At 45.1% G+C, this 27,448-nt stretch overlaps 1 protein-coding gene across 10 annotated transcripts in view; it reads right to left on the reverse strand.

The window, feature by feature from the left end:
- The window catches only part of eya1 (EYA transcriptional coactivator and phosphatase 1), a 73,164-nt gene that overhangs the window by 17,442 nt on the left and 28,274 nt on the right, over window positions 1-27,448 (reverse strand). For 4 of the 10 annotated variants that reach the window (XM_031583863.2, XM_031583868.2, XM_042710193.1 and 1 more), the window contains 12 exons: window positions 23,719-23,846; window positions 22,740-22,805; window positions 20,925-21,002; window positions 18,714-18,780; window positions 18,159-18,304; window positions 16,753-16,890; window positions 12,299-12,381; window positions 11,577-11,763; window positions 10,545-10,622; window positions 8,902-9,044; window positions 7,984-8,067; window positions 3,751-3,840 (listed from right to left, as the gene is read on the reverse strand). In XM_031583863.2, the coding sequence (XP_031439723.1) occupies window positions 3,751-3,840; window positions 7,984-8,067; window positions 8,902-9,044; window positions 10,545-10,622; window positions 11,577-11,763; window positions 12,299-12,381; window positions 16,753-16,890; window positions 18,159-18,304; window positions 18,714-18,780; window positions 20,925-21,002; window positions 22,740-22,805; window positions 23,719-23,846 (1,288 nt within the window). The remainder of the gene's footprint in view (window positions 1-3,750; window positions 3,841-7,983; window positions 8,068-8,901; window positions 9,045-10,544; window positions 10,623-11,576; window positions 11,764-12,298; window positions 12,382-16,752; window positions 16,891-18,158; window positions 18,305-18,713; window positions 18,781-20,924; window positions 21,003-22,739; window positions 22,806-23,718; window positions 23,847-27,448) is intronic. The other 6 variants (XM_042710192.1, XM_031583866.2, XM_031583874.2 and 3 more) reach the window with 6 other exon arrangements.

Below are 27,448 nucleotides of genomic sequence, written 5' to 3' on the forward strand. Positions count from 1 at the left end.
TCCCCTCCCAAAAAACTTAACACTTCACCACAGCTAGTTTATTGATGTCCAAAGTGTTCAAACTGAACCTAATTATTAGAGGTCCTTAACATCTATTTTCAAAGCCTTTTATATTTAATGACCCACACAGTGTAATGCAACAAACTAAAAATATATATAATTATATACATATTTAATCATTACATACTAATAATCCATGCACATAAATTGAACTGAAATAAGTCTTATAGCAGAATGATGATCTTTTTATGTGAATTAATCTTTAATTAAAATAATAATTACACATAAACTTCTATTCAAATAATATACTGCCGTGCATTTCACTACAGTTGATGCTGCAGTTAGTTATTTCTTAAAACCCCTGAAACTCTCATCCTCTTTCATAACAGATTCAGATGAAATTCATTTACTGTAAGCCCAATCAATAATGGCATCAAATTGCTGAGAATTGTTTAGTAAATAATGTATATTCTTTCATAGCTTAAAAAAATATGAATATTTCAGTCATACGGAAAATAAGCCAGTTTGTTGCATCTACTTCCTGAGGGTATATTTCCTGGAGTAATTCAAAAACGACACTAATGTTTGAAATCAATAAGAATCTCATCTTTCCTGCACTTTGTATGTGAGTAAGAACAGAAATATACTTCAGCCACATTTATGTCTTTTCTTTCGAGGGCGTGAGGGAAAGAGAGACAGACAGGGAGAGTGAGATGGAGATAGAATTTAAAAGAGGAAAGGAAAGAGTGAGAGAGAAAGAAAGAAAGAAAGAAAGAGAGAGAGAAAGAAAAAAAGATGGAGAAAAGAGGAAGTGAGAGAGTGGGAGAATGCGATAGAGAATGAGAAAATAAAAAAAAACGAGAGGGAGAAGTGGAAGGAGAGAGGAGGGAAGGAGGGAGGGAAACAGATCCCTGTTGACCCCTCTGGCATGTCTCTCTCTTTTTATTACTTTCCTCTACATCATCACTCATCAGCAATATCAGCACTGAGAGAGTCACTCACACGTGCAGCCCTGCACCAACGGCCCACCATGTTACGCGTGCGCACATACACGCATACGCTCACACACACACACACACACACACACACATGTACATATATACTTACACACACACACACACACACATACACAGTCAGAGGTAGGTAAATCCCACTGTGCCAAGAAGACAACACCGTACACCATATTCCGAGAGCTTACACACAAAACAGCCAGACAACACAATTCACTTCAGTTCAACTTAGGTCTCCATATCAACACCACATTTCTCAACATTTGGCACTCAGTTCCGCTGTAAACACCTCCTATGGCCCGAACACCAACACAAGGGAGAGGGGGAGGTGTTTAGGTCAGCGCATGTTTAACTTGGTGCCCTTTGTGACGACTCGTAGTCTGGTGGCACAGACGGTGTTGGGCAACTGCATGGGCGTCTGTAAAGCCAGCAGCGTGTCCCTTTATGGCTTTGGCTAAATTGGACAGAGCACTGGCATTTCTTGCACAGCCTTAAATACATAAGTGTTTGACTGAGAGGGGTTATTTACAGTTGGGCTTCAAGTAAGGTCCATCTACGCGGAGAACAGGAAATACAACTGGATGATTGGACTGCTTAGAACCTCAGTAAAAGGTTATCTTATTCAACCCCAATAGAAAATATCAAAGACACACACACACACACACACACACACACACACACACACACACACACACACACACACACACACACACACACACACACACACACAGCTGAATGTACATGGAGCTTAGAGCCTCTAAGAGCCGCTTAGAGGGCTACTTATTTTTCAGCGCCCAGAAGACACTGAACATATCACACAGACAAAATATGAATGCAACATAATGTGTAATATGCACACATATACGTACTGTATATTTATTTCAATAGGCTGAGCAGGTGAAGAAAATTAACTACTTAATATATTTGTATGCTGAGCATGTGTGTTATTTTCCATGTAGCGTTTAGTTGTAGGGACTTAAACAGCAAAGCCTACTGCCCAGACAGGAAGCAGGTTGCTGTACTGTGTTAAAGCACAACTGGTAAAATGTGTGACCATTTGAGTCTCCATGCTCTCCTAGTTTTACCATGAAAAAAGACAGGCTTTTAAGTGTCAAAATAATATGTAATAATTCCATCATTGAGACAGTGCAGTGGGAGAAATATGTGCTCCACATTCACATAATTTTATGGAGGCCTGAACTGCCAATTCATCGGCGGGCGGTTCCACCACACATGAAAAGAAAGCAAAACGGGGGACAGATGTGGTGCGAACCACATTTAAAGATCTGTCACAAAGCTGCCATCTCTCCCCCCCCCCCCCCCCCCCACCCCCATCCCCGAACGACTGGGGCTCATCTATTAGGCCCAGTGCTGTTTGCACGACTACGCGGATGACACATAAGGAAATATTTAGCAGCCAATTGCTGCCAATTAACTTTGAACACGACGACTGCGATCGGAATCTCCCCCGTCACTGCTCGGTCTCAGACAGCGTAAACATTTTCTTTTTCCTCCCTCTTTTTATTCCTTCCTTTCTCTCTTTCTGTCTCTCTTTCTTTCTTTTTTCTCTCTCTTTTTTTTCTCGACGTTTGACGGAGAAAGAGGTGGACTGTGCTGCCAGTGACTAATGAGACTTGGCAGACTCCGCCGCAGCTCTCTTCACACTTAAGTATCAAGCAAAACATTTCCTCCCCTCCGAGGTCAATCCGAGCAGGACACCGAGGAGCACGGCGAGGCTGCTGGCCTCCTGATTGGGAGGAGAGGAGGCGAGAGGAGGCGAAAGGAGGGCCCTGGAGGCTTTTAGGGGCGCTGGCGTTTTTTTTTTGTGGGCATGTGTATGTGGCATGTGGTGTACCCGCCGTGCCGAGTCGGGATGTTGGTATTGGTGATCCCCACCAACCCCAAACTCACCCCCGCAGTCACCCCAAGCGGGATCCAAACCAGAGGCGGCAAACACCCAGCCAGACACAACTACAACTGCCCCCCTCCCTTTAACCCTTTCACCCTACCAATCCTCATCCACCCCCACACATACACCAAGCCCTTTCACCCTGGGGGCAGATTTTTCACCATCGAACATGAATCAACCACAGGCTGAAGAGGAGTAGTTGGGGAGGAGGTTGGGGGGGGGGGGGATTTCATAGCGTGACTGAAGGGCCCGTGGCCTTACTGGACAGTGACACCAAGCACTCAGCATGACACACAGACAGACAGAGCCTACGCAGAAACACTAGAACCTGACAAATTGCGCCAGCCTCACACAGGAGTGAGGGGAAGCGAGGAGGTGTGTGTGTGTCTGTGTGTGTGTGTGTGTGTGCAGCCAGCAGTACGGGAGGAGAAGGAGACTGACAGCCCATGTAAAATTCATCAAGTCCCATGGGCTCGGAGGTAATGCTTCACCGCAGTGGGCCGTAACTGAGATATAGGCACCCCACTATTAAATGGTTGTTGATGCTCGGCCTAAATCTTTAATGGACAGCTCTTGCTCGTAACGTAATGCACACAACTCTATTGTGACTTATCTACATCTCGGGCTCGGTCTTAAATATTACAACGTAAGAAAACATTCTGCTAAAGCAATCAAGGATCTGGGGGTGGGGGGATTTGTGCAGGGGGGGGGGAGTGAAAGACAAAGCGTGGTTAAAGATTGCTGAAAAGTTCGACAAAACAATAGCTTCAGCGACCTCCGTTTGAAGAGAAGAGAAGAGAAGAGAAGAGAAGGTAAGAGTGGCGTACTCACTTCTAAGTCGTTGAAGAACAAATGTGTGTCTGCCAAGTTGAAGATCATTTCCTCCATCCTCAGGCCTAACGACACAGACGTTGGTGGATCCTTAAGAGATGAAGAGAAAAAGATTTAGAACATTTCCAAGCATTGGTTAAATCATTTGAATCAAAATGGCATAGATAAAAATACATATACATATATAGCAATAACCTCACGCACAAAGACTATAGCCATGAATATGCAACCAATGGAACCAATCGGCTGTAGCACTTTTCTTTATTAATTCACACACGTGTTTTTTTTTGGGTGGAAATGTTGGAGGCTTGGGTGGCCAAAGGGGTTTTAAACGTCCCAGGCCTAATTATGCCATCCTGTTTGTAGTAAAAGCCCATCTTAGAAGGGGTGCTGAACTGCTACAGAGTGGGGTCAGAGTCCCATCGTAAATACACCATTCTTTACATACTTCTGGCCATGCATCACCATCCCAACCCCTCACTGCGAGGACCACGCGGAAGCTCCCTGCTTCCCAGTCTCTCCCAGTGTTTCTACTAAGCTTTTAAGATCATCTTTTGATAACTGTTCAATACACAAACAGAATAACGCAGATATACAAATTGAACACTATTCAACATAAAAAAAAACTCTTTCTTATGGTTTTACGTAAACCTCTAATCAATAACTCCACACACAATTGCCACTGCTCACTCTGTTCCGTATCCGGTTTCCCCTGTAATGCAGTCCTGAGTGTAATGGGGATCTGGCTTGGTGACATATACAGACGCAAGATTGACTGCACTCTAAATAGTTAATGACTCCCTGACCATGTGCTTTTCCCTCCCTCTCCCCGGGTGACCTACCTACACAACAGTCACTGCAAATGCACATCCTGGCATTTTTGGGCTTTTTCGTTCCACAAATTCACATTTGCTTAGCCGTGTGTAACTGTGCACTGGGCTTTCTGCTGATCATTTTTTCGAATGTGCAAACGCTACATTTTTTCAGCTGCACACAGAGGTGATTTCCATTCGTCTACTTCTTTAGTTTCTTTTTTTTTGTGTAATCAAATCTGAAGCTTCATATTTTATCTAATTTTAAAGAAATCTAATTTCAGACCATCACTGACCAACAACAGCAGACAGGAAGACAATAACGACCTTTTCGAGAGGGAAAACCACTTCACTTGAGCCAATAACCACTTTTCAAGCCTATTTCAGGACATGTTTAATATCCTAACGTTCTGTCAGTGGGAGACTGGTGCACTACTTTTATGAAGTAGAGGAGGGAGACAAAAGACTGACAGACAAGAGGGGTTTTGCTGCTTTGCCAGTACACTAATGCTGTCAATCTGTACCGCTGTGCGGATTAAGCCGTAAAAGCACACAGGGAAACACCTGAGCTTTTTGCTGATTACTTGTCATGCTGGACAATGGAAATGTTTTAACTATGGGAAGAGCAGGCGATACCACACAAGTAGAGCACAGTGCCAGTAAAGTCATCAAGAGACAAGATTTTTTTCCCCCCTCTTAAATAAGAATAAAATCTTCATGGAGAAAGAGTATGTCAGCGTGGTAGTTTCACAACATAGTGTTGTGAACTGCGTAATCTTTTTCCGCTTTTCTTTCTTTTCTTTTTAATTAGCAGGATAGTTGGACGACATCAGTCACACCTCCCTGCTATGCGTCGGCCATTTTAATAAAAGCAAGTTTGTTGTGCGGGAGGAATGTAAAGTGCAGTTCTCGGGCCGCAGCGAATCCTCTCCAATTAAATCTAAACAATCAGTCAGCAAGGGAGTTAAGAATACAAGCAGACCAGAAGGCCAAAGGCCCACTGCTGTTGCCTCTGCCTCTGCTGTCACTGTGGCTTCGTCCACCTGTCTCCACCCGTCAGTGCCATCCGCAGGGCGCCAAGTATGCCCCACCCCACCCCACCCCCCCGTACCCCTACCCCTGCACCCCCCCCACCACCACCCGCGCCCCTATCTGCACCCCGGCACCCTCCCCCAGCCTCCCGCAGGCACCCCTCTGGCCTGGTGGCCGCACAGCTGGCCAGAGCCGTCAGCTTTATGGGAGCGAGCTGCCTTGATGCCAATTAGGATAACTGATAACCACAGCAGTGTTCTCAGATACAGCTCTATTTTTAGGCACTGCTCAACAACTCTCAAGAAGAAGAAAGAAGAAAAAAAAAACAGAAAAGACAAAAAAAAAAGTAACACTGTTTCTGTAACTCTCATTAGTGTTATGCCTTATGTTTATGTGTGACGAGGAGCACAGACTAACACTCGACATGTACAAGGCTAAGACTAACACTAACACAGTGCTCTAACCCAGTCTAACACTAACACAGTGCTCTTACCCAGTCTAACACAAAGACAGTTATTTAACCCAGTCTAACACTAACACAGTGCTCTTACCCAGTCTAACACTAACACAGTTATTTAACCCAGTCTAACCCTAACACAGTGCTCTTACCCAGTCTAACACTAACACAGTTATTTAACCCAGTCTAACCCTAACACAGTGCTCTAACCCAGTCTAACCCCACATGATTATGTGTGTTTCCCCCTCTTTGCTGGTGTAATTGATGTGGCACCGGAAGAGTGTGAAACAGGGTGCTGAGGGCCTGAATGGAGTGAGTCAGTGTGTGGGATTGGATCAAGGTAAACCATAAGATGAGGGTGTGTGCCAGAGACTGGCTAAGAGAGAGAGAGAGTGGGGTGAGGGCAGGTGGGGAGGAAGGGTGGGGGATGGGGGTGGTAGAGGCGAGAGGGGGGGGGCTGGGGTTGGGCTTCGTTGGGAAGAAAGCGGGGATTGCTGTCAGGTTCTATATGGAGAGTGGCGGCGAGAAGGGAGCCTATGGAGTCAGGAGGTCTTCCTGTTGGAGAGGGCTGCTCAGCTCGGCACGGCTGGCGGGGGGTGGGGGTGGGGGCAGGGGTGTTTCTGGGCCACAGCGGCACTCTCTCTCTCTTTCTTTCTCTCCCTCTCACGCTCTCTCTCTCTCTCTCTCTCTCTTTCTTTCTCTCCCTCTCACGCTCTCTCTCTCTCTCTCTCTCTCTCTCTCTCTCTCTCTGTGCGGCCCTCGTTTTTCTTTACCCAGCATGCCTGGCTGATATAAAGTAAATAAACACTGGAAGGTTGGGGTGGGGGAGTGGAGGGGTGGATGAGGGGGTTTGTGGGGGGGGGGGCAGGTTTCCTTCACCCTTAAAACAAAACACTACCCCCATCAAACACCCGCATTCCAGAACAAAGGGAACCCCTCCGACAACAGGGACCAAGAGCCCTGACACATGAGCACGCATGTCACTCTCTGAAGGAAAAACTCTCCGCTTGGCTGCAAAGACCCACAAACCTCTCCGACTTCTAAGCCCTCCTGCTCTTCCCCTCCTCCTCCTCCTCACGTATAGGGGGAAAAAGGCAGAATAAATATAACTGGGAATTTACATATCAAATAAAGTCCTCCAATCGTCCAAGTTACATAAATATATGAGATCACTGCAAGCCATGAGAATTACAGATTGCCATATTTCCCAAATTGTTTGTTTGGAGAGTTTAAACTTAGATTGGACGGTTTACGTGCAATAACAAATACAGTGACCTCAGAAAGTAAACTTTTTCCCCCATTTATATGTCCATACTCCTTGTGAACCTAATAACTTACAAAACTCCCTGAACATACATCTGATCCATCTACCCTGTTATATTGAACTTAATTAAGTTCATATTCTTGAGAACACAAATAAAAAAGATTAATTAAAAGAGTAAAAAAATCTACCTCAAACAAAATCACAAAATTTGGGCTGCACTCACCACAGACCATCTGTTTCACAATTTGTCGACACTGGGAAGCTTTGCCCCAGCACATGAGAGCAGGAGTGGGAAAGCATAGCCACTTCATTAAAGCTAACAATGGGATTATTTCTGAAGGTCAACAAGCAAAAAACCCCTTAAGATGTGTCAATAGACATTCACAGTCCAACTGTTGTGCGGCTCTCTCACTCTACCACCCTGTCACATATCTCCGACAGCTGCGGCGGGACAAGGCAAATGCTTTAGCGAGGCCTCATCGGACCTATTAAAAAAGAAACAATTATCTGGACACCCAGTTCCGTTCTGCCTGCTATGCTATGCAATCACACGGTACAAGCTGCCCCCATCCACCCGCGATGTGTATATTTTTAAACCAAGACGCTGTTTGGACATCCATGCTACTAGCCAGTTTTGCGCACCAATAGTCTGATTGTTAATCACTTACCCTCCCGAATCTATTGGCGTAAGACCCCGTGAGCAAGGAATGGAAAACGATGATTGTTTCATCCAAGTCCCAGATGAACACGCGCTGGGGAGGAGAGAAAGCAAGAAAGAAAGAAAGAGGAAAAAAGATAAATCAATGCTGCGCTCTGTACTCTGATAGGCGATCCACTTGTCAATAGAGCTAAGAGGATGGGGGCAGATTGGGGGGGGGGTATTTATGTTCCACTGAGGTGGTGATCCATTTGCCCCGCTCTGGTCATCACCAGGGCACTTCACCATCACCATCTACACCACTGCGCCATCGCTTCCTGCCCGTTACATTAAGCCAATCAATAGTGTCAAACTAATTAACTAGATATGTTAACATGCCAAGATGTCTGGCCTATAATGGGGGCCATTAGCTTCCTGAAGTGAGGATCATATTAATGAAAAGCTGAGAGGTCGTTAGCCTCTCGGTTATGGCACGTGAGTTATATTTATCATGCGTAAACAATGCATACTGATTGGGCTTTAGGGCCTTTGTTAAAGTGATATTCCTGAGAGGTACTCGAGACCACACACAAATTAAATAGGAGACATTCTGAGTCACGGTAGCTGCTTTCCATCTGCTACTGCTGAGTCTGTATCCAGGGAGCTGGATTGCACAAGTTCATTTTTTTTAAACATTTGAAAATGAAAGCATGTGTAAGTGTATATGCAGGAGTGTGTGCACGCATGAGTGCGCACGTCTATTTGTGCACACATGCATCTCTGTTCGTGCATTGTTGTTTGTGTGTGTGTGTATGCAAAAGGGTGCATCTATGCATATGTGTATGTGTGTATGCATGCATATGTGTGCGTGTGTGTGCGTGTGTGTGCGTGTGCGTGTGCGTGTGCGTGTGTGTTGGCCTCAGACAAAGAACAGGCGGCTCGTCACTACCTCAAGGTCAGAGTCTGGAGGCGGAGATGGGTTGTTGTTCCTTCTCCCGCGACCACGTGACTTTCCATCCGTGGCCCGACGCAATCGATCCGAATCTGAATCTTTAATGGGGGTTGATGGACTGTGGATTGTACTGTACTCTCCTGCATGAAAAGCACATAAAATAGAGAGAGAGGAGAGGAGAGGAGAGGAGAGGAGAGGAGAGGAGAGCAGAGCAGAGCAGAGCAGAGCAGAGGAAAGGAGAGGAGAGGGGGGGGGGAGAATATAAAAAGGCTTTCACCTTCAAAACTGAACAGTGTGCACCGGATCCTCTTTCCCTGCCGAGGGCCTGAGCTGGGACTCACCACCCACATCGACTAATAGTCTGCCGATCTGATATTCTTACACCCCAGATACCATTTAGAAAATGATAATGGTGCGCTCAAGTGGGGCTTTGGTGCGCCCACATATCCTTGGAGCACTTCTTAATTAAAGCACTAAAGGCCACTGCTGCTACTGGATGGGCTCATCAGTGCTAGAAATGAGATTGTTGGAAAATATGGAAAATAAATCTTGTTTTGTGAGACATCACGTTTGGTGTTTGGATAGACCTCTAGGCACTGATGGATTGACTACTTGTGACTGGGATCTGAGAGTTGTGCCACTGTCCTGATGAAGAGCCAAGCTGTGTTTATTTTCTGTTTAGTGATTCAGCAGATGCTTAAGGCTTACTCTTACATCTTACTACATTTTACTAATATATTTCTACAGTTGAGCTACAACAGAAGCTTTGTTGCTTCTGAATACAAATCAAGCAATTTTGGCACACTGATGTTAAGAAACTGGATAACCTTTCGAGCTGCTATGCGTGTTAGTAACCAAAATAACAACTGACAGCAAGGTAATTAGCAATGATTTAGTATACAACAGAAGTGAGTACACCCCTGGCCAATATCACTTTAATGTCAAATGATTTAAATTGTATCACCCCTTAATAATTGCATTATTTTCTAAGTATTTCTTCTAATGAACAATATTAGAAAGGCTATATTGACTATAGACTATATTGACTAAAGACTATATGCAGGCCTCAAAGTAGAGACTCAATGCAACAAAAGTGAATACACCTGTCATCACTGACACACAAGTTAGAAAACCTGTGATCACTGACACAAAATGGGGCAGAGGCCAGGTGATAGTGTGTTGAGTTGAATCTGTGGGAGAGACTTGCTTTGAAAAAGTGTTGCTTTGAACAAGCGGGCCATTTTCCTTAGGACAGCTGATTGAGCCTTAACTCATTTTGATCCTGTAGTGGGATGCACTTACAAGAACTACACTGTGTGTGTGTGTGTGTGTGTGTGTGTGTGTGTGTGTGTGTGTGTGTGTGTAGTCTGCCTCCTCAGTGAAATTAGCCACCAGCCGCTACTGTGTGGATGTACCAAACTACTGGCTGACAAGATGACTCCCAGACTCCAGGAGCTTGGCAGGAGAGGAATATTCCAGCATGATAACATTCCAAAGCCCACTGCCAAAATCACGCAAGAGATTCCAAAGAACAAAAAAGTGAAAACTATGACCTTGAATCTAATAGAACACCTCTGGATATTTTAAAGAGAAAGGTAGAGCAACACACCCCCCTCAATCAAAGAACAGCTGAAAAAAACCTGTCTCTGAAGAATGGCAGGACATCTCTCCAGAAACGTGTGCAACGTTGGTTTCCTCCAAGCTGAGGAGGATTGAGTCTGTCATCAAAAATAAAGGTGGACATACAAGGTATTGAAAAAATAAAAGATTTGAATCTCAGTAATGAAAGGTGTACTGACTTATGTTACACTGAGATCCTACTATGGGGCTTGTACATAGTACATTGTGAAATGTATTTTTACTTAAGAGCAAATACACTACTGGAAATAATGCAATTACTGTAAGGTGATACAATTTTAATAATTTAGGTGATATTTCACAGGGGTGTACCCACTTCTGTTGTATACTGTATGTTTCAATTGTCTTTGGCTGTCCAGTGAGTATTTATTTGAAAAGCTGGGCTGTGTTTACAGTAGACGGACTCCAACATTATTGCCTTAATAAGACCAGTGCAGTTTCACCCCACAGCCTGTGATGTTTTTGCTGGCTCACAATGCAAAGAGCAAAGATCACCATGGCCCGATGAGCAGAAACACATAATCAGGGAATATCACTTCTCTACAACTGACTGTAGCACAGCAACATTAACTTCATGCGAATACATATAAGATTACTGATTTCTACCAGTGCATTAGGGCCTTTTGCCACCATCTAAGGCCACAGGCAACACATTGGTTTTCTAGTGTAGACTTGAGCATTAACTGAATGTAACTGAGTGTGTGTGCGTAGGCATGTGAGATTGATAGTGACTGTGAGTAAGTGTATGGGAGTGTGTGTAGGTGTATGAAAATCTGGTTATGTGTATAGGAGTATGGGGTATCTGTAGGTATATGTGTGTGTACCTGTGTAGGCATATGGGTGTGTGTAGGTGTGTTGAAGTGCATGTGTCAGTGTGTGTGTGTGTGTGTGTGTGTGTGTGTGTGTGTGTGTGTGTGTGTGTGTGTGCGTGTGTGTGCGTAGGCATATGGGACTGTGTGTAGGTGTATGGAAGTGTGTCTACATGTGTGTGCAGATGTGTGTGTGTGTGTGTGTGTGTGTGTGTGTGCGCTCACCTGGCGGCGGCTCGGAGAGGGCTTGGCTGGTGATGCTGGAGGGCGGCTCCTGGAGCGTGTAGGTGGCAGTGGTGGAGGGGGTGGTGGGGCTGGTGTTGTTGCTCGTCATATACGGGGACGTGTACGGGGAGCTGTTGTAATACTGCGCATACTGACCCTGGCCAAAGCTTGGGTACGAGGGGTAGTCCTGCAGCAGAAGAAGAAGGGAGATGTCAATAAAGAAAAAGAGAGAGAGAATGAAAAAGGGGTTGGGGTGGGGTGGGGTGGTGTGGGAGTGTTCTGTAACGTGAGATTGCCCGTGTGCGATACTGCTACTTTACTGTGCGGATTCCAAAACGTAAACGCTAACATATGTCTCTCCTGTCCTACATCTGGATGCTGAGCTGTCTTCACGTTTTTCTTTCTTTCTTTCTGTCTTTCTTGTAGTTTTTTCCCCTCCTCGCTCTCTCTCTCTCTCTCTCTCCAGTGGCATAATTCATGTGAATGAGAAGTGCAAGACTCTCCTTGTCCACAGTGGTCAAGACACAATGAATGATTCATATCACATGGATGAAGTGAAGGCATACATATGTCCAATAAAGACTTCCAGAGACGTAGGAAAACTCCTCAAAACTGCCAATTTGTAAGGCCTTCACGATAGCCACGGCAACAATAACACTTTTTTTTTTACGACACAAATATTTTCACAAGGATGGCAGCAGTATGAATCATATTAGGACTACCTGTTGTGTACTATTGAATCCAGTTGAATTTGTGAGGGAATTGCTCCCAGCATACAGTCCTGATGTAGTTGTAAAACTGCCTCCTGCAAGCAAAAAAAGACAAAGAGAAAAATGAAAGACAACCCAGAGTTATGCCTGGACATACACAGAGAACACAGAGCAATAAGGCAGGGTCAGAATCAGGCTGATGTGATGCTTCATACAATATGAGGGGTATATCAAAAGGATTTTGTGTGTCGGGCATATGGCTACATAACACAGGGTCACTGTGAGCAACAGAAAGCCATGCGGCTCCAATGAAGGGTAAAGAGTTATTATAAGGGGAGGGGTTGGTCCTGGGGTGGGGTGGGAAGGTAGGGGGTAGGTGGAGGGGCTTATGGGGGTAAACAGTGGCCTTATCTTCCTCTCCTATCAGTGATGAAATCAGGACCACTGAAGGGAGAGAGAGAGAGAGGGAGGGAGGGAGGGAGGGATGGGGAGGGGCAGAGTGTGATCTTTCAAGTATCCCTGGCTTTTCAATAACACAAACAGAGGATCTGTTGTGTGTGCCTGCAAGAAGGGAGGGGATGTGTATGTGTGTGTGTGTGTGTGTGTGTGTGTGTGTGTGTTTGTGTGTGTGTGTGTGTGTGTGTGTGTGTGTGTGTGTGTGTGTGTGTGTGTGTGTGTGTGTGTGTGTGTGTGTGTGTGTGTGTTTGGGGTGGGGCAGGGTGGAGGTAGAAGTGTGTGTTTGTGTGACTGTGAGGGTCCTCTCCTACATCCTGTGCAATGAATATGCAACACTGCTGTCTTCTTCTCCAAAGGAGTGCGCCACTCAAGTGAATCACCTCTGGGCTAATTAATTCTTTAAATGGAGATAGCATCTAATGGCTTAATAATATACACAACATGAGCTCTATGGACCAGGAGAGGCCCTGGGTTCTATGCTCTGTGAACCATTAAAATGACTTCAGAGTCTCTCCCAGCTCTTCTTCTCACACCTGAGTGGGTTCAGTCACAGTGGGTTCAGGCACTTATGAAGCCAGCGATGACTGGGGACCCACGTATGAAAACACGGCAAAAAATAACTTTAGAGTCTGATAAATCACTACCTGACTTACAGGCAACTTGGAGTAAAAGTCACCAAAAGAAATATCCACATTGTAATTCACCAAGCAAAATGTCACAAGTAAGTTGCATTGCTTGCCATCATCCTTAAAAAAGCAACAAAAATATCCTACATCACAAAGAAACTGGACTTAAAACAAAAACGATCCTTACATTTGGTTTTGTTCTTTCACCTCAGAGCTCTGGAGCTTGCAGGCAGGTTAGGTAGCCCTCTCTGAAGTTACAGCGCTTCAAAGGGCACCCTGATGGACTTCACAGGAGTACTGTGGGTACTGTATCTCAAAGCCCCCCCGCCCCCCCCCCCCTCTCTCTCTCTGTCTTAGCAGCAAGCCAGCCCAGCATGAAAACACACCAGAGATTAATTTACTGTGCTTTAAATGAGAGCCCAATTACACCTTTGTTCGCGGAAACAAACGGAGTGAGAGGCCTTTCATGCTGCGATCATCACTTCCATCACGGGTGGCCCCCCCAGACCGTGACAAATGCAAAGCAGCTTTTCAGGCATTCTGTGTGTGTGTGTGTGTGTGTGTGTGTGTGTGTGTGTGTGTGTGTGTGTGTGTGTGTGTGTGTGTGTGTGTGTGCTTGTGTGTGTGTGTGTGTGTGTGTGTGGGTAGCTGTTTGCCCATTCAGGATGCGGCTCTTTCAGGCTGAAACACTTTTTTTATCATCTGAAGCAGCTCCTGATTAAATGGATCTGTTGTTTGTTTAAGTTTCTCTTCTCCTCCCAGATATTTGATGTAGGAGGAGAAAAGGGCTGCTGGACCTTTTTTGTTTGCCATTTGCCTTTCGTTCTTTTCTTTCTTTCTCTTTTTGTTTAAATGGCGGGGGGCCTGTCTCTCGAGCTTTTAGGAGCTGTCCTTTGAGCTGGCGCTTGCTCATTTTATCTTGCACATAAAGGGACAGCACAGCCTCCCATTGAACAACAAATTAGCTAAATCCACAGTTCAAAAAGTCATAAAAGCTCTCACTCGCGGGATGGCCGTCAACCCCAAGGAGAGAGAGCGAAGGGCCACATAAAAAGCTGTTGAGATCCCCGGCAGCCCTTGAAGAATGAGCCCATGCTGGGAGAAGCCTTGCCTTTCCCGAGGGGCACTCAACCCTCAACCCCATCAGCTCCCCCCTCCAACCCTCCAAACTGCCCCCCCTCCCCTTCTTGGCTAACCGCTCCAGTTAGTTCCCCCTGGCCTAGACGAAAGGGGTCCCGCCTTATGGCTCACCAATTGGGAGTCCATTTGCTCTGCTTGATCAGTCTTCTAGCCATGGGCTATGTCTATCATCAGTGCACAATATTTGTAGCAGAAGTTTGTATGCCTCTCCTGGGAGAAGGCTATCAAGTCCAGATGGGCTTCTTTTAAAAAAGCAGACGGCCGCCCAGACCATCCAGGCAGTCCGCAGACTGCAGGGAACTCAATTACCCCCCCCAATTAGCGTCTGTTCAAACTAGAAAAAATATCACTAGGACGAGCTACTTTCCTGTAAAACTTTGGGCATTTCTTTGCAAGACTTGTGGAAAAGTAATTAAGTTATAACAATAGAGTTATAACAATGTCCATTGTAAAAAATAAAGATTTAGTCAAGAAGTCACTTTGTGGGGAATTTAATACATATTTAACGTTGGACATCTAACATAGACGCGCATTTTATACTTGGCTCTGACGGTAAAGCAAAAGAGACTGTAGTTTGCGGGTCTTTTAAACTAAGAAGTATTATATAATTAAGTGAATTATGTTGAATGAACGCTTAATCTAGTTTTGCAACAATTACCTTGGGCTGTCAGCATTACCCTCCAGCAGAAGCACTCGTAAAGCTGCCGTTACCATTAAGGTCACCAGATATCTTTTATCCCTTGCATTTTTTCCCCTATCAAGAATCTGGCAACCCTGGCAGTCTCACCCATTGCAATTAGGCATGAAAGGAAAGTGTAAAAACATTAATCTAATTGCATTCCCTTCGACAGCTGGGAAGAGACTGGTCGCCTTGCTGTGCCGCGGACCTGGGGGGAGTATCAAATGGTGGAGAACGTGAGGTCAGGAGGTGAAAAGAAGGGGGGGGGGGGGGTAGCCGGACCAACCAACCACTCTGTCCCGGGTTTCCTTCTTCCTTCCCAGACTGGCCTGGTTCAAATCAATATCTGGGTGAGAGCAACGCGGTGGAGACCTGGGCAGAGGCCTTCTGCTCATCTGTCAAGTGACATAGCAGTCGATCGCAAACCTGTTCGTAAGTGTCAGTGGAGGCCATGAGGACTGCTCCTACAGTTTAAGGCTCAAATGAGGGTAATGCTCAGGCAACTGGCCGCATGACCGCGCCATCACGACCAGAACTTCTGTGACTCGAGGAAGTAACACTTTGACGCGGGTTGGGGCATTTCAACACGAGGGGCTCCGCAGCGGGCCACTGCAATTTGGCTAAGAGGCGTGGAGCCCGGGCCCCATCTGCCACCACCGCACGTTATTTACTGCATAAGACTGCGCTTTCTGGCGGCCTCTCAGAAAACATGTGGGGATGTTTCGACTGTCACACTTTATTTAGGTGGAGAGAGGCGAAGACAAAGACGCGCGCCGGCTGAGCGGTTAGGAGGCTACAACGTCCAAACAGGGCTGAGGAAATGCTCTTGAGCCACTGCAGAGACAGGGACAAGGAGGGGGGAGAGGGATAGAGAGAGGGAGAGAGAGAGAGGGAAAGAAAGAGAGAGAGAGAAAGAGAGAGAGAGAGAGACGGAATGGAGGCTACTTAAAGAAAAGCCTGTGTGGCAGATATCTCAGAAGAGTGTTTCAGCCAATGCTGCGATCACGACTCCCATTCGTCGGCCTCAAGGACGCGAGTTTCTTTGGTGTTCTCTCTTAAACAAACACGCTAACAAACACCCATGGCCAGAGACAGAGCCAAACCATGAATTGAAAAAAAGAAGAAGAAGTAGAAGAAAAAAAAAACCTCCAGCCTAAAACAGCACACTAGAGTGTTTTTCACCCCTCCCATCCCCCCCCCCTCTCCCCGTCTGTGTTGATGTCTCTGAAGGCCTAATCCAAAAAGGCCTGTGCCTTAACTGTGGCTCAACACAACCATATGTCAGGGGGGATGTTATGAATTGGTCTGTGCCTGCCGTTAATTGTCTCCTCTTTTGAAAGAGCCGGAGAATGGCCCTGTGCCTCTGTTTTGCCACCGTGTTTTTTTTTCTAGTCTTCCTAGTACACACACAGAGTCACAGACACACACACACACACACACACACATATACAAACGCACACACATACACGCTCACTCACACACACACACACACACACACACACACACACACACACACACACACACACACACACACACACACACACACACACATAAGGTCTCCTGACCTTGCATCTGGTAGCTGTAGGGTGCCTGTCCCGTCTGAGGTGTGGAGAAGCCGGAGCTGTAGCTCAGGAAGCCGGTCTGGCCCGGTGACTGTGCCTGGGAGAGCCCGCCCTCTGTCTTGATGCCTGCCCACAACGGACCTGAATCAGTTAGTGACACCAAATCTGTATGATGCACAGCTCGCACTTCGGCTGCTCCCATTGTCAAAGACAAACATTACGAGAAGAAGGACGTACAGAAAGATAGAAAGAAAGAAGGACAGACGGACAGAAAGAAAGAAAGAAAGGGCGTTGTGACTCAGTAAGGAGAGGACCCATGACTGAAGCTAACACAAAAGGCAGCCTCTGTGTTGAGAGAGAGGTAACTCTGAATCATCAAGGAACATTGTGTCTCATCACTGCATTTCTGTGTGACATGAGAGTGTGTATGTGTGTTTGTGTGTTTGCGTGTGTATGTTTTGCATGACTGTGTGGTATGTCTATGTGAGTTTGTGTGTGTGTTTTCATGTCTGAGTGTGTGTGTGAGCATGATCCTGTGAGTTACAGTAAATGCCAAGACTTCCAAGAATTTAATACGCTGGGTGAGAAAGAGGCTGGCTTTTGGTTAGTTTGAATCGGGCCCAAGTTTTTCAAGCAACCTTCAGTTTATGATTTGCTCTCACTCAAACAAACCCTTCCATTGTGAAAACTCCTTTCTCAGACTGTCCGGCCTGACACAACACTATCACGCACTAACGGCATGCATTCCATGAGCTTCAAGTACTCTCAATCCTTAGGACAAATAAAGCCCAATTTCTTGCCCCTGCGTTCCTGATCTTGCAATGGCTGCATAAGCCTTCTTTTTTTTTTGTTTCGTTTTGTTTTGTTTGTTTGTTTTTTCGGGGTTTGGAAGTTCGTTTTTGTCATAATCTCTGACATCTGTCTGGCTAGCAGAAAATAAGCAACTTTTTTTGTTTTGCTGAGTCACGTGGTGCAGGTAGAAAACAGCGGCTCAGCAGAATTCTGGCTTTCCACTGAGGGCAATGGAAACACAGGGCGTCCTGGAGCTAGCGTTAGCATATCTCCCTCATGAAGGGTACGAGCATCAGCACAGCTTCCCGTGAGATCTACCCTCATGTACTTGCCCTCATAACTGACGATGATAAATACAAGACAACATCATTTACCATTCACATACTGTCATCACCGATAACTGCTCTACGAAGACTTAGCATTATTCTGCTATACTTAGCGTACGTTCTGAACAAAATACTGCTTTGATGTTGTTCTTCCTTTCAGTTGTTTGGTGAAGGCAAATCCAAACCGATTAGGAGCAGAAAGACGGGACATAAAACACACACGCATTCAACAAATAAAAGACGTAAGAGAGAGAGAGACAGGAGTGAATCTCCTTGTCTCGGACTGGTTACCATAGGCTGGAATTCCGTAGGGCTGCCCTGGTTGTGGGTAGCCTGCATAGGCAGCGGCCTGTTGCATTCCTGTGGTATACTGCGTCTGGCCATAGGCGGCCATATTTTGGGATGAAGGGGTTGGAAGAATGTGTGGATACGGTCTGCTATTGGAGAGAAACAGAATGGAGAGAGAAAGAGAGAGAGACAGGGAGAGAGAGACAGAGAGAGAGAGAGACAGGGAGGAAAGAGGAACATATTTTTCTCAAAACCATAATGTGAAGTTAGCTCACTGACAAATTCTTTGTGATTCTGCTACTTAATCATAAATATTGGGCCAAGCTGTACAAAACAAGATAGCCATCGGGGGAGATGATATACATTGCGAAAGAATAATAAATGGCAAAGTAAATTTTTGCAAGATAATAATTACAACAGATTTCGGAGTAGGCGAACTGCAGACATCAATGCAAACAAAGCTGGTTGAAAAAGCCCGATCTGGCAGAAGGATCTAATTAAAGCCCAAATGAAGTTGGATGCTGCTTATTTTTTAAAGAAAAATAAAAGAAGCCTTACTTGGAAGGGTAAATCTGTGGAGAGAACTGGTGAGTTTGTCTTGGGCTGAAGCCACTACTTCCAATAGCTGAGGAGAGTTAAAAAGAAAAGAGGCAAGCACATATTTAAACGTTAAAAAATAAAGTCAATATTATTCTTTGCCAACAGAACTTCTGGATTCCAAGGAAACAGTAATTACATTGCATTACTCTATTTATTTCAGTAACCTTATTTAAGGTTGAAAAATGGAGGCCAATAATGAAGTCAAATAATCAGGTAATACTTTTTCTGCTGACCAACGTATCTCTGGTAAAGTCTTTGTGCAGTGAACAGACCCTGGTGTAAACACTGACAGACATGCACACACTCACACACACACACACACACACACACACACACACACACACACACACACACACACACATGCACCCACGCTCACAGACTGAGACACACATCTACACACATCTACTGGGACACACACATACCACACACACACACACACACACACACACACACACGTGTGTGTGTGCGCTGCTGCAATTGGAGTGATTCATGGCCTTGTTCACCCTGGGCCTCTCGGCCATGCCAAGTGGGAAAGTGACGTCCCTGATTACAGGTAACCGCCGCTGAACATAATCACCACCTTCATTAGGAGACCCCGCGGCTCTGGCTACAAGCCCCCTAGTCCTGATAGCCTGCCTCTTCTGAAGAAAGCCCCTTGCGGACGGCACACACAGGACTACTGTGCAATTGGAGCTCTTTTGATGCTGGAGGGTTTAGCTAGGCTAAATTCGGCCCACCTTACTGTTCACTCTGTATGAGGAAAAACTGATGAAGTCTTTGCGTTAAAGAAGAATTGGGGTATCAGTGTTTTGGCGAGCTACAGTGAGAAGCGGCTGTCAGTCTTTGCTAGTATCACTGTTAGCATGATTATGCTATTATGGTCAAATTAGATCAGTATCACACATTCCAACTACGTTTAGTCTAGAGTAGGGAATATTGCTCTATTCAGGGAATATCCTGCGTAAGACAGGCATTTTGTTCCTGGATGACTTAATTCTGTCAAATTGGGATAAATGTAAGTCCATTGTGGGCCAGCTTGTCGGGGGTTCAAATATCTCTCTTTGGAATGAGTGATACTGTACACTTCTTGAACTCCTGCATAAGTGGTCATGACAAGTGAAGTAAGGCGTTCTGCGCGGGAGTGCTAACTGTGTGAAACCATATGCTTCGGTCCCAGAAACACACTATTAATATTGAACACTTTCCTTACACATCACCACCTGCCACAAGACAAACTCTGGGCTTCTGTGTGTTTGGCCATTACCTTCTCCCCGATGTATAGGGCGGTGTAAAATTACTACATTTCATTAATATTGCCACAGACAGAAGTCATAGCCATGATTTATGTCCGTCTAACGTTTAGGTATCAAGTACTTAGTCAAATACTAGAGAAATAAGACAAATTAGCTGCAACTTTATCCACTGCACCGCACGCTCTCTTATGCTTAGGAAGTGAGATATGAAAATGTATATTTATTTCATTACGTGTGTACATTCAACAATGATATTTCTAACAGTGCAGAAGGTTTTGAAAAAAAGAATACTAGAGCATGATTTCAGTGGCTCTTGAAAAGCCATTATTTTTCTTTCATCCGTCAAATAACTTTAAACTCACTGCGTATGCATATGTGGGCAGCGATCGTTCTGATTCGAAGAGGTCAGGCGGGGTGTTTGAGCGAGAGAGCTGGGAGAGGAGACTCCCTTTGAGACAGGGCTAAAATAACATAGGGGGCTGGGGCGGGCTGGGGGCGTGGGGGGTGACGGTGTGTCACTCGACTGGCAAGAGGGACGGCCCTTTGCTGGCATGGGAACCGAGAGAGAGCCTGGTAGGATTGGTGCGGCTCGAGCAGCGGGGACACTTCCTGGGCCTCAAGCTTATCAGCGGCACATCTCTGGGCTCATCTCCCAGCTAATCAGTTCTGCAGCTGTGTGTGTGTGTGAGAGAGTGTTTGTGTGTGTGTGTGTGTGTGTGTTAGAGAGAGAGAGAGAAAGATATACGTAGAGAGAGCGAGAGAGAGAGAGAGAGAGAAACAAATGGGTAGAGCGACAGACATAGAAACTGAGACAGTGAGGTAAAGAGAGAGCAAAAGAAAGAGAGAGAGAGAGAGAGAGAGAGGTGTAGTGCCCCACCCGCCCTTCCTAAAGCCCCTATCCCATCAGCCCCCTCACCTGATCCTGAGAAGCTGTCTAGAGAGCCTTCTGCTACAGAGGTGGCGATTTCGCTGCTGCTCATTGGCTCTGTTTTAACTGCAAACAAAAGGAGGCCACAGTGTCACACCTACACACCCACTTAAACACACTAAGCCACACACAACTACAGACGCACACACACACACACACACACCAGGACAGCACCTGGCCTTTCCACACAGCTCAAACAAAAATCCAATCTCTTTTTAAGAGATCTCTGGAACTACTTACACACACATTACACCTACTATTGGTTTACTTTCAAAAACAGCTATAAAAGTATTTCAAGGTGGCAAAAAAACAATTTTACAGAATCATACATAGTAATCATAAATTGTGCATTTCTTAAAAAGTAAATAAAATTACATTTTCTTTTGGCAAACTCGAGTCCATTATTACAGAAGTAATACATGGGTTCAGGCAGCCAGTGAGTTTAACAGAAAGCTCAGCTATCTCAATCAATTGACTCAGGAGAACAGGCAACAATTAAACGTTAATCTGTTTGCCAAACAAGGGGAGGAAACCTCCTTTCAAATCTAAAGCACATCCGCTGTTAACTTAACAAGGAAACAGGCAATAATGGATGCTGCTCGGAAGGCAATGTTTTTTTTTTCTCAGTCGCCTAAATACATTTGAGCCAATTAATGCCAAGTCACTTATTTCCACTAAATATTGATATTACATAACATTGTTTCTTTTTGCATGGGTATCAAGTGTGTTATTATTTGATAGCTTACCGCAGAGTTATATGGAGCATTAGGGAAAAAATAGGCAAAAATGGTCAGAATCATTTCAAAATATTAACTGAAATAAATATCACAGCAATGTAAGGGAGTAAAAAAAAACCTCTTTCAGCCTAGAGTGAACGCTATTTGACCTCAGCACTCGGTATCACATAGGCTCGGGCAGAGACAATTTCACAGCTATCTCACAGGCCCCGGATCTTTGAAATCAATCCATCCTACCTCCGGAGGGGGATTTCTCCTTTTTCCTCTTTTTTTTCTCTTTTTTTTCCGCATGAAAACAAATTTGCTTATATGGGTAGGGAGTCATGCCCGCTGAAATCCCTCATAGTTGGAGGAAGCCATTCACTTGTCATGTTGAACACGCTCCTGCTATGCTCCCCACACCAAGATACACATGTTGTTGCGGAGCCATCACACACACACACACACACACACACACACAACCACACACACACACACCAACATTTTCCTCTGGCAGGTATAATAAAACTGTGACACATTGCATGCACAAACTAGAGCTCTCCTGTGGCACATACCAGACCTCACTAGTGTCTTCAGGTAACAGTAGAGAACATCAAAAAGGGATTGCAAACCAAATGAAAAAAAAAAGAAAAGAAAAAAGAATGCACATAGTATGCGTGCCCACACTATTGCTGCACCAATCACTTCCCAGGTAGCGGCGCCCCTGGCCCCGGATCTGGCCTAGAACCGGCTCTAATGCAGCCCTGATCTGGCCCAGGTCCGGCCCAGGATTGGCGGCTCTCTGGGATATACTGGATTCACAATCAGCCAAATCTCAAACCATGCTTTCAACATGACACCACGAATAATGCCAGTATTATTCTAATGAAAGGCACAATAGTTGAGGCTTTGCTTTTTGTTTGGGAAAAATAAAAATATGCATATATATCAATTCCCTTCACAATGTAACATAAAATTTGGGGTTTCACATTCGAAACGATGATTGGCAAAATAATTAATCTTGAACTGTTTTGCTGGCCGTACACCAAATATTGCCCTTTCATTGGATCGCCAGAACTGCACAAACCTGCAGCGGACTGTGAACTAGAACTTAGCAACCAGTCTGCTGTGGTAAGCATAGTGATGTTATCTCCTACGAGGGGGAACAAAGAAACAGAATGGCAGAGGACACATGACAATCCGCACCACTGGGAACTGGAGGCTGTTTTACCAGAGAATGATAACAAATAAAAAAAATAAAGAAAGATGGAATCGTAGCACAATCAAGATTTCACAGTCTTGAGTACACACTTTCAAACCGATTCAAACAACTGATGGAAGGGGGGTTGCCGAGTGGTGGTGCAATATCACTTAAAGCCCTGGGAGAGGCATAGCTCTCATATTGCAGATAGCTCACTGCCTGGGTAATAACCAGGGCAATAACTAACACTGCTGCCGGAAGCCCACAGACAACAATGCAATCTATTTTACATTATGGGGGTCCCACAGCAATTACTTCACAGCTTTAAATCCAGATTGCCCCATCATTAGCAATACAGGCCCCACTGACGGAAATGAGTGAGTCTCAATACTATGGCCTGGTGGTGGGAAACACGGGTCTTTAATATCAATTATTTAACAGCACTCACTTGTGGCCTGATTCATTTCTCATTCATTAGCGAGTGAGCTGAAAGACTACCGTAGTAAATCTGTACTGTTTACACAACATGAAAAACAGTTAAATAAAATGGATCTCCTTGTTCTTGATGATGCACAGCTTGCAGATGTTTGACTGCGATTTAGTGATTGAACAAGTTAACAGGGATATAAATGCTGTACAGCAGGAGTGGAGCAGTTACTAAACGATTCCGCTTGACAACTTTTTTTTTGTGTGGAGAGAAACAGCATCCATCAAGACACATACATTTCAAGTACCAGACACAGAGAAAGGAAAGAGAGCTAGAGAGAGAGAGAGAGAGAGAGAGAGAGCGAGAGAGATAGAGAGAGAGAGAGAGCAATCACAAAAAGAGTGAGAGTCAGTGAATGAGCATATCCTGCCTACATACCTTCAGTGCCATTTGGTGGCATGGAATTGTTATTAATGTGCGAGTTGTCGAGGTTGGGACCATTCGGGGATTCACTGCTTCCACTTACTCTGCTGTGCGGACTGGCTAGATCCTGCATTTCCATAGACCTGGCAGGGAAACAGACACACACAGGTCCACACGGCAGGTCAGAAGGCATTCATTTCCATAGAACTGACACACACATACACACACACACACACACACACACACACACACTAAAGGGGAGGAAAACAAATGCATATGGAAAACTTAAAAATTTCATTTCTTCTCCATTTTCTTTTAAAAAATCTATTTTTAAAACGTATTTCAAGATGTTGTAAAGGTTTCAAAAGTGCGCCAAAGCTAACATTTAACAAAACTGAGAGTGTCTTAAGTGAATATTCTTAGCAAGCAAATTTACCAACAATACATTATTTTAGGATGACTCAACAGATTCCTTTAGGAAATCAAATGTAAAAAAGTTAAAGCAACAGCAAAATATAGCGTAAAATACCAATTAGGCCAGTATCCTTTAAATACCCTACTATAATTAGGCCATTGTCCTTTAAATACCCAAGAAAATGAAATACACAGCTTTGTCATAATTTTACACGCTCTCTTTCGCAGACTAAAAAGCTCCATTACATAACAAGTACACAGAGCACCCCGTGTACTGGAAAAACTCTGTGATTTGACAACAGAAAGAGTGTGTGTGGTGAAGGAGCTGTTCCTCAAGAGTATTCCTGGGAGCCCACGGCTCACTAACCAGCAATAGGGAGCTCACAAGGCATTTGTTTGCACTGGCAGGCGGCTTAATTGTTTCTCTGTTTATTCGGAGGACCCCGCCACTCCAAACATTATTCTATCTCCTCATTTGAGAGCTCTGAGGAGTTTATCATGCGTGGCAAATGGACGGGCGTGCTGGGCCGGCGTATGCCGAGAGGAACAGCCACAAAATTCAAACACACATTAGTCTTTGTTACTGGTCTTCGAGCGTTATTGTGCATGATTCAATTAAGGCACAGCTTTTTCTGCATTACGTTGGCATCACCAATTAGATTTGGGTGCTGGAAATGTCTTTGTTATCCATACACATGTCTTTGTAATGCATCAGAGATATAAGTTATTTAGTGTGTATGATCAAAACAAATGGTAAATATATTTCTAAATTGTTAACAGCAACAAAGTAAAAGTGATTTTAATTTTATTTTAAAATAGTAAACATTAAATATAAAGAAAATACAACTCACTACAACCATGCATACTGCTTATTACTTTTTTGGGAAAAAATTCAACACAATTTATAGTAAAATATAACTTAAGCTTGAGTTCTGCAACAACACTTCTTCTTAGATATGACTTATAATTCCATCTAATTCCAAAACACTGACAAATAACAAAGGCACAACTGAAATTCATATGCATTCAAATCTGCACACGGATGAAACCTGTGCACAAAGTTACATTCAACACCAGCAAAACACCACCATCACGTACAGTCCCTCCTTTACCTCTACACTTTTTCACCAACTCCCTCAGTTGTTCGCTCTCTATTTCTCTTCCCTCGTCCCTCTCTCCTCTCCTTTCCTTTTCTCTTTTAGCAGCAAAATCAAACCGAGACACATTTTCTCCCTCCTCCTGTGTCTGAGCACTCCACTAACTGCAGTTGATAAGTCTTCAAAAAACCACAGCACTTGGCTAAACAGCTCCTAGTTCTCAATGATGCTCCTGGCAGCTCACCAACTCAGCTCTTACCTGGAGCCTGATGCATATGAATCATCTGAATCAGATTGCAGCTTCTTTTTTTTTTCTCCACCTGCCGAGGCCCAGAAACAATGTCACTCCTTGTTATTTTAGCTCCGTGTCACTGTCCACCTCCAGCCGAGCCACAATAGACGTTGTCTGAGAAAACATTATTGTTTTTCTCCCTTCGCTCGAGCAGAATGGGAAGAGAGGGGAGGACCAGGGAACAGAGGGGCACATTGTCTGCCGGGTTCAACCCCTCCGCTGTTGTTTCCTCCTCCAGGTCTTCCCTCCTCCCCGAGCCAGGGGAGAGCAGCCAAATGACGGAAAGGTGATTCATCATTGGTCTACGACAGCTGCAAACTGGATTAGCCCTCCCCCAATCAACATGCAAAGCGGCTTAGCCAAGGTAAGCAGGAAGGGGTGGGCTGGGGGAGGGTGGAGGTGGAGGTGGAGGTGGAGGTGCGGGAGGAGGGGGGGTCTGAGGGTGTGAGGGAGTGTGTGTTGGAAGGGCGTGGGGGTGGTTTAGGTGTGCGGGTGGGGGGGTTGGTTTGTAGGGGCTGAGGCTTCTCTCTCTCCCTAGGTAGCCCCTGGAAGATGGGCCTTGTTGAACAGAAGCAAGTTGAGCGTGACACCCGTAGCATCTTCGGCGGATCTTTCATCTGCAATTGACACTATCTCAGAGTTATCTCCACTCCCCTCTCCCCGCACACTGACAGCTCCTAATGATGGTCAGAGGTGCTTCCCACAGCCCCCCTTCACAGAGCCAGAGGCAGTCTGTGAGTGTGTGTGTGTGTGTGTGTGTGTGTGTGTGTGTGTGGAGGGGGGGTGGGGGGCACTTTTGGGGACCAGAGGAGGCCTGAAAGCCCTCTGAGAAGGCGAGAGGAGGAGGGGGGGTGGTTAAGGGAAAGAGCGTCCATTCCTTTTTCTTTTCTTTTTTCATAAAAAAAAAAAAAGAAGCACTTTGGAGCCCCTGTAGCGGTGGTGAATCTCTCACAATAAGGACGACTGGAAACAAGAACACGGATACCATATGGAGGCACATATGTTTCTGATGACGCTACAAATGCCGCTATTACTCTTCCCGCCTTGACAGTTACATTTCGCTGTCCACTTCTCCGCCAGCCGTTTCTTTTTTATGCGCCCGGGCAAAAAACATATACCTGCAGGGCCATAATACTATATCAGGGGGCCAGCATACGGCAGCGTCTAAACCAGGGTGACGAACGAGGTCACGGGTGCCGTATCGTCCCAACGCCAAAAATGCAAAAAGTCTGAAAAATGCCTACATGAATTTTTAATGGCTGGCTGTTTACATGAGCCGGGAGTAACCTGAGAAGCGTGGTCTTACTGCCCTTTTCTCTAAAGCTCTTTCTCTTTGCACCAAGCTAGAGCCTCCATGAATAGTGGTCAAGCCACAGAGTTTAGCAATTCTCTCTCTCTCTTTTTTTCCTTTCTTTTGCCAATCCATTCATCCATTCTCTCTGAAAAACAATAACTTTCTATACATACAATCCAACATCCAACAGAAATATCTTTTTTTTTTTAAGTCTTTAAAGCAACTCTAGCAGGGGGTAGAAACTGCAGGAGTAAGGGGAGGAAGTGAAGTAAAAGAGAGGGAAACATATTTGGTCCATAAAATAAAACACACAGAAAGAATGTAAGAGAGAGGAGAGGGGGGGAGACTTGGTGAAGCTCTGTGATTCACTATGTTCAGCATCTGAGAGCTCATAACCATGCTGGTCTTTCCCAGCTACCAGCAGGTGATACCAACCAGGTGAGGAGGAGGAGGGGAGGAGGTGAGGAGGAGGAGGGGAAGAGAGGCTGCGGGGTCAGAAGCAAAAACAAGTCTGTCTCTTGCGGCGCTTAATATTTATTGTTTTTTTTTTTTTTAAAAGACCGCGTTCAGCATCTTTGATGTCCTTCCTCGTTCAACCTGAACGGAGTGTCCTTTGATGCGCACGGAACAAAGCCGCGCTAGGTGAAG

This window comes from Clupea harengus, chromosome 17 (genome assembly GCF_900700415.2).
Source record: "Clupea harengus chromosome 17, Ch_v2.0.2, whole genome shotgun sequence".
NCBI lineage: Eukaryota > Metazoa > Chordata > Actinopteri > Clupeiformes > Clupeidae > Clupea > Clupea harengus.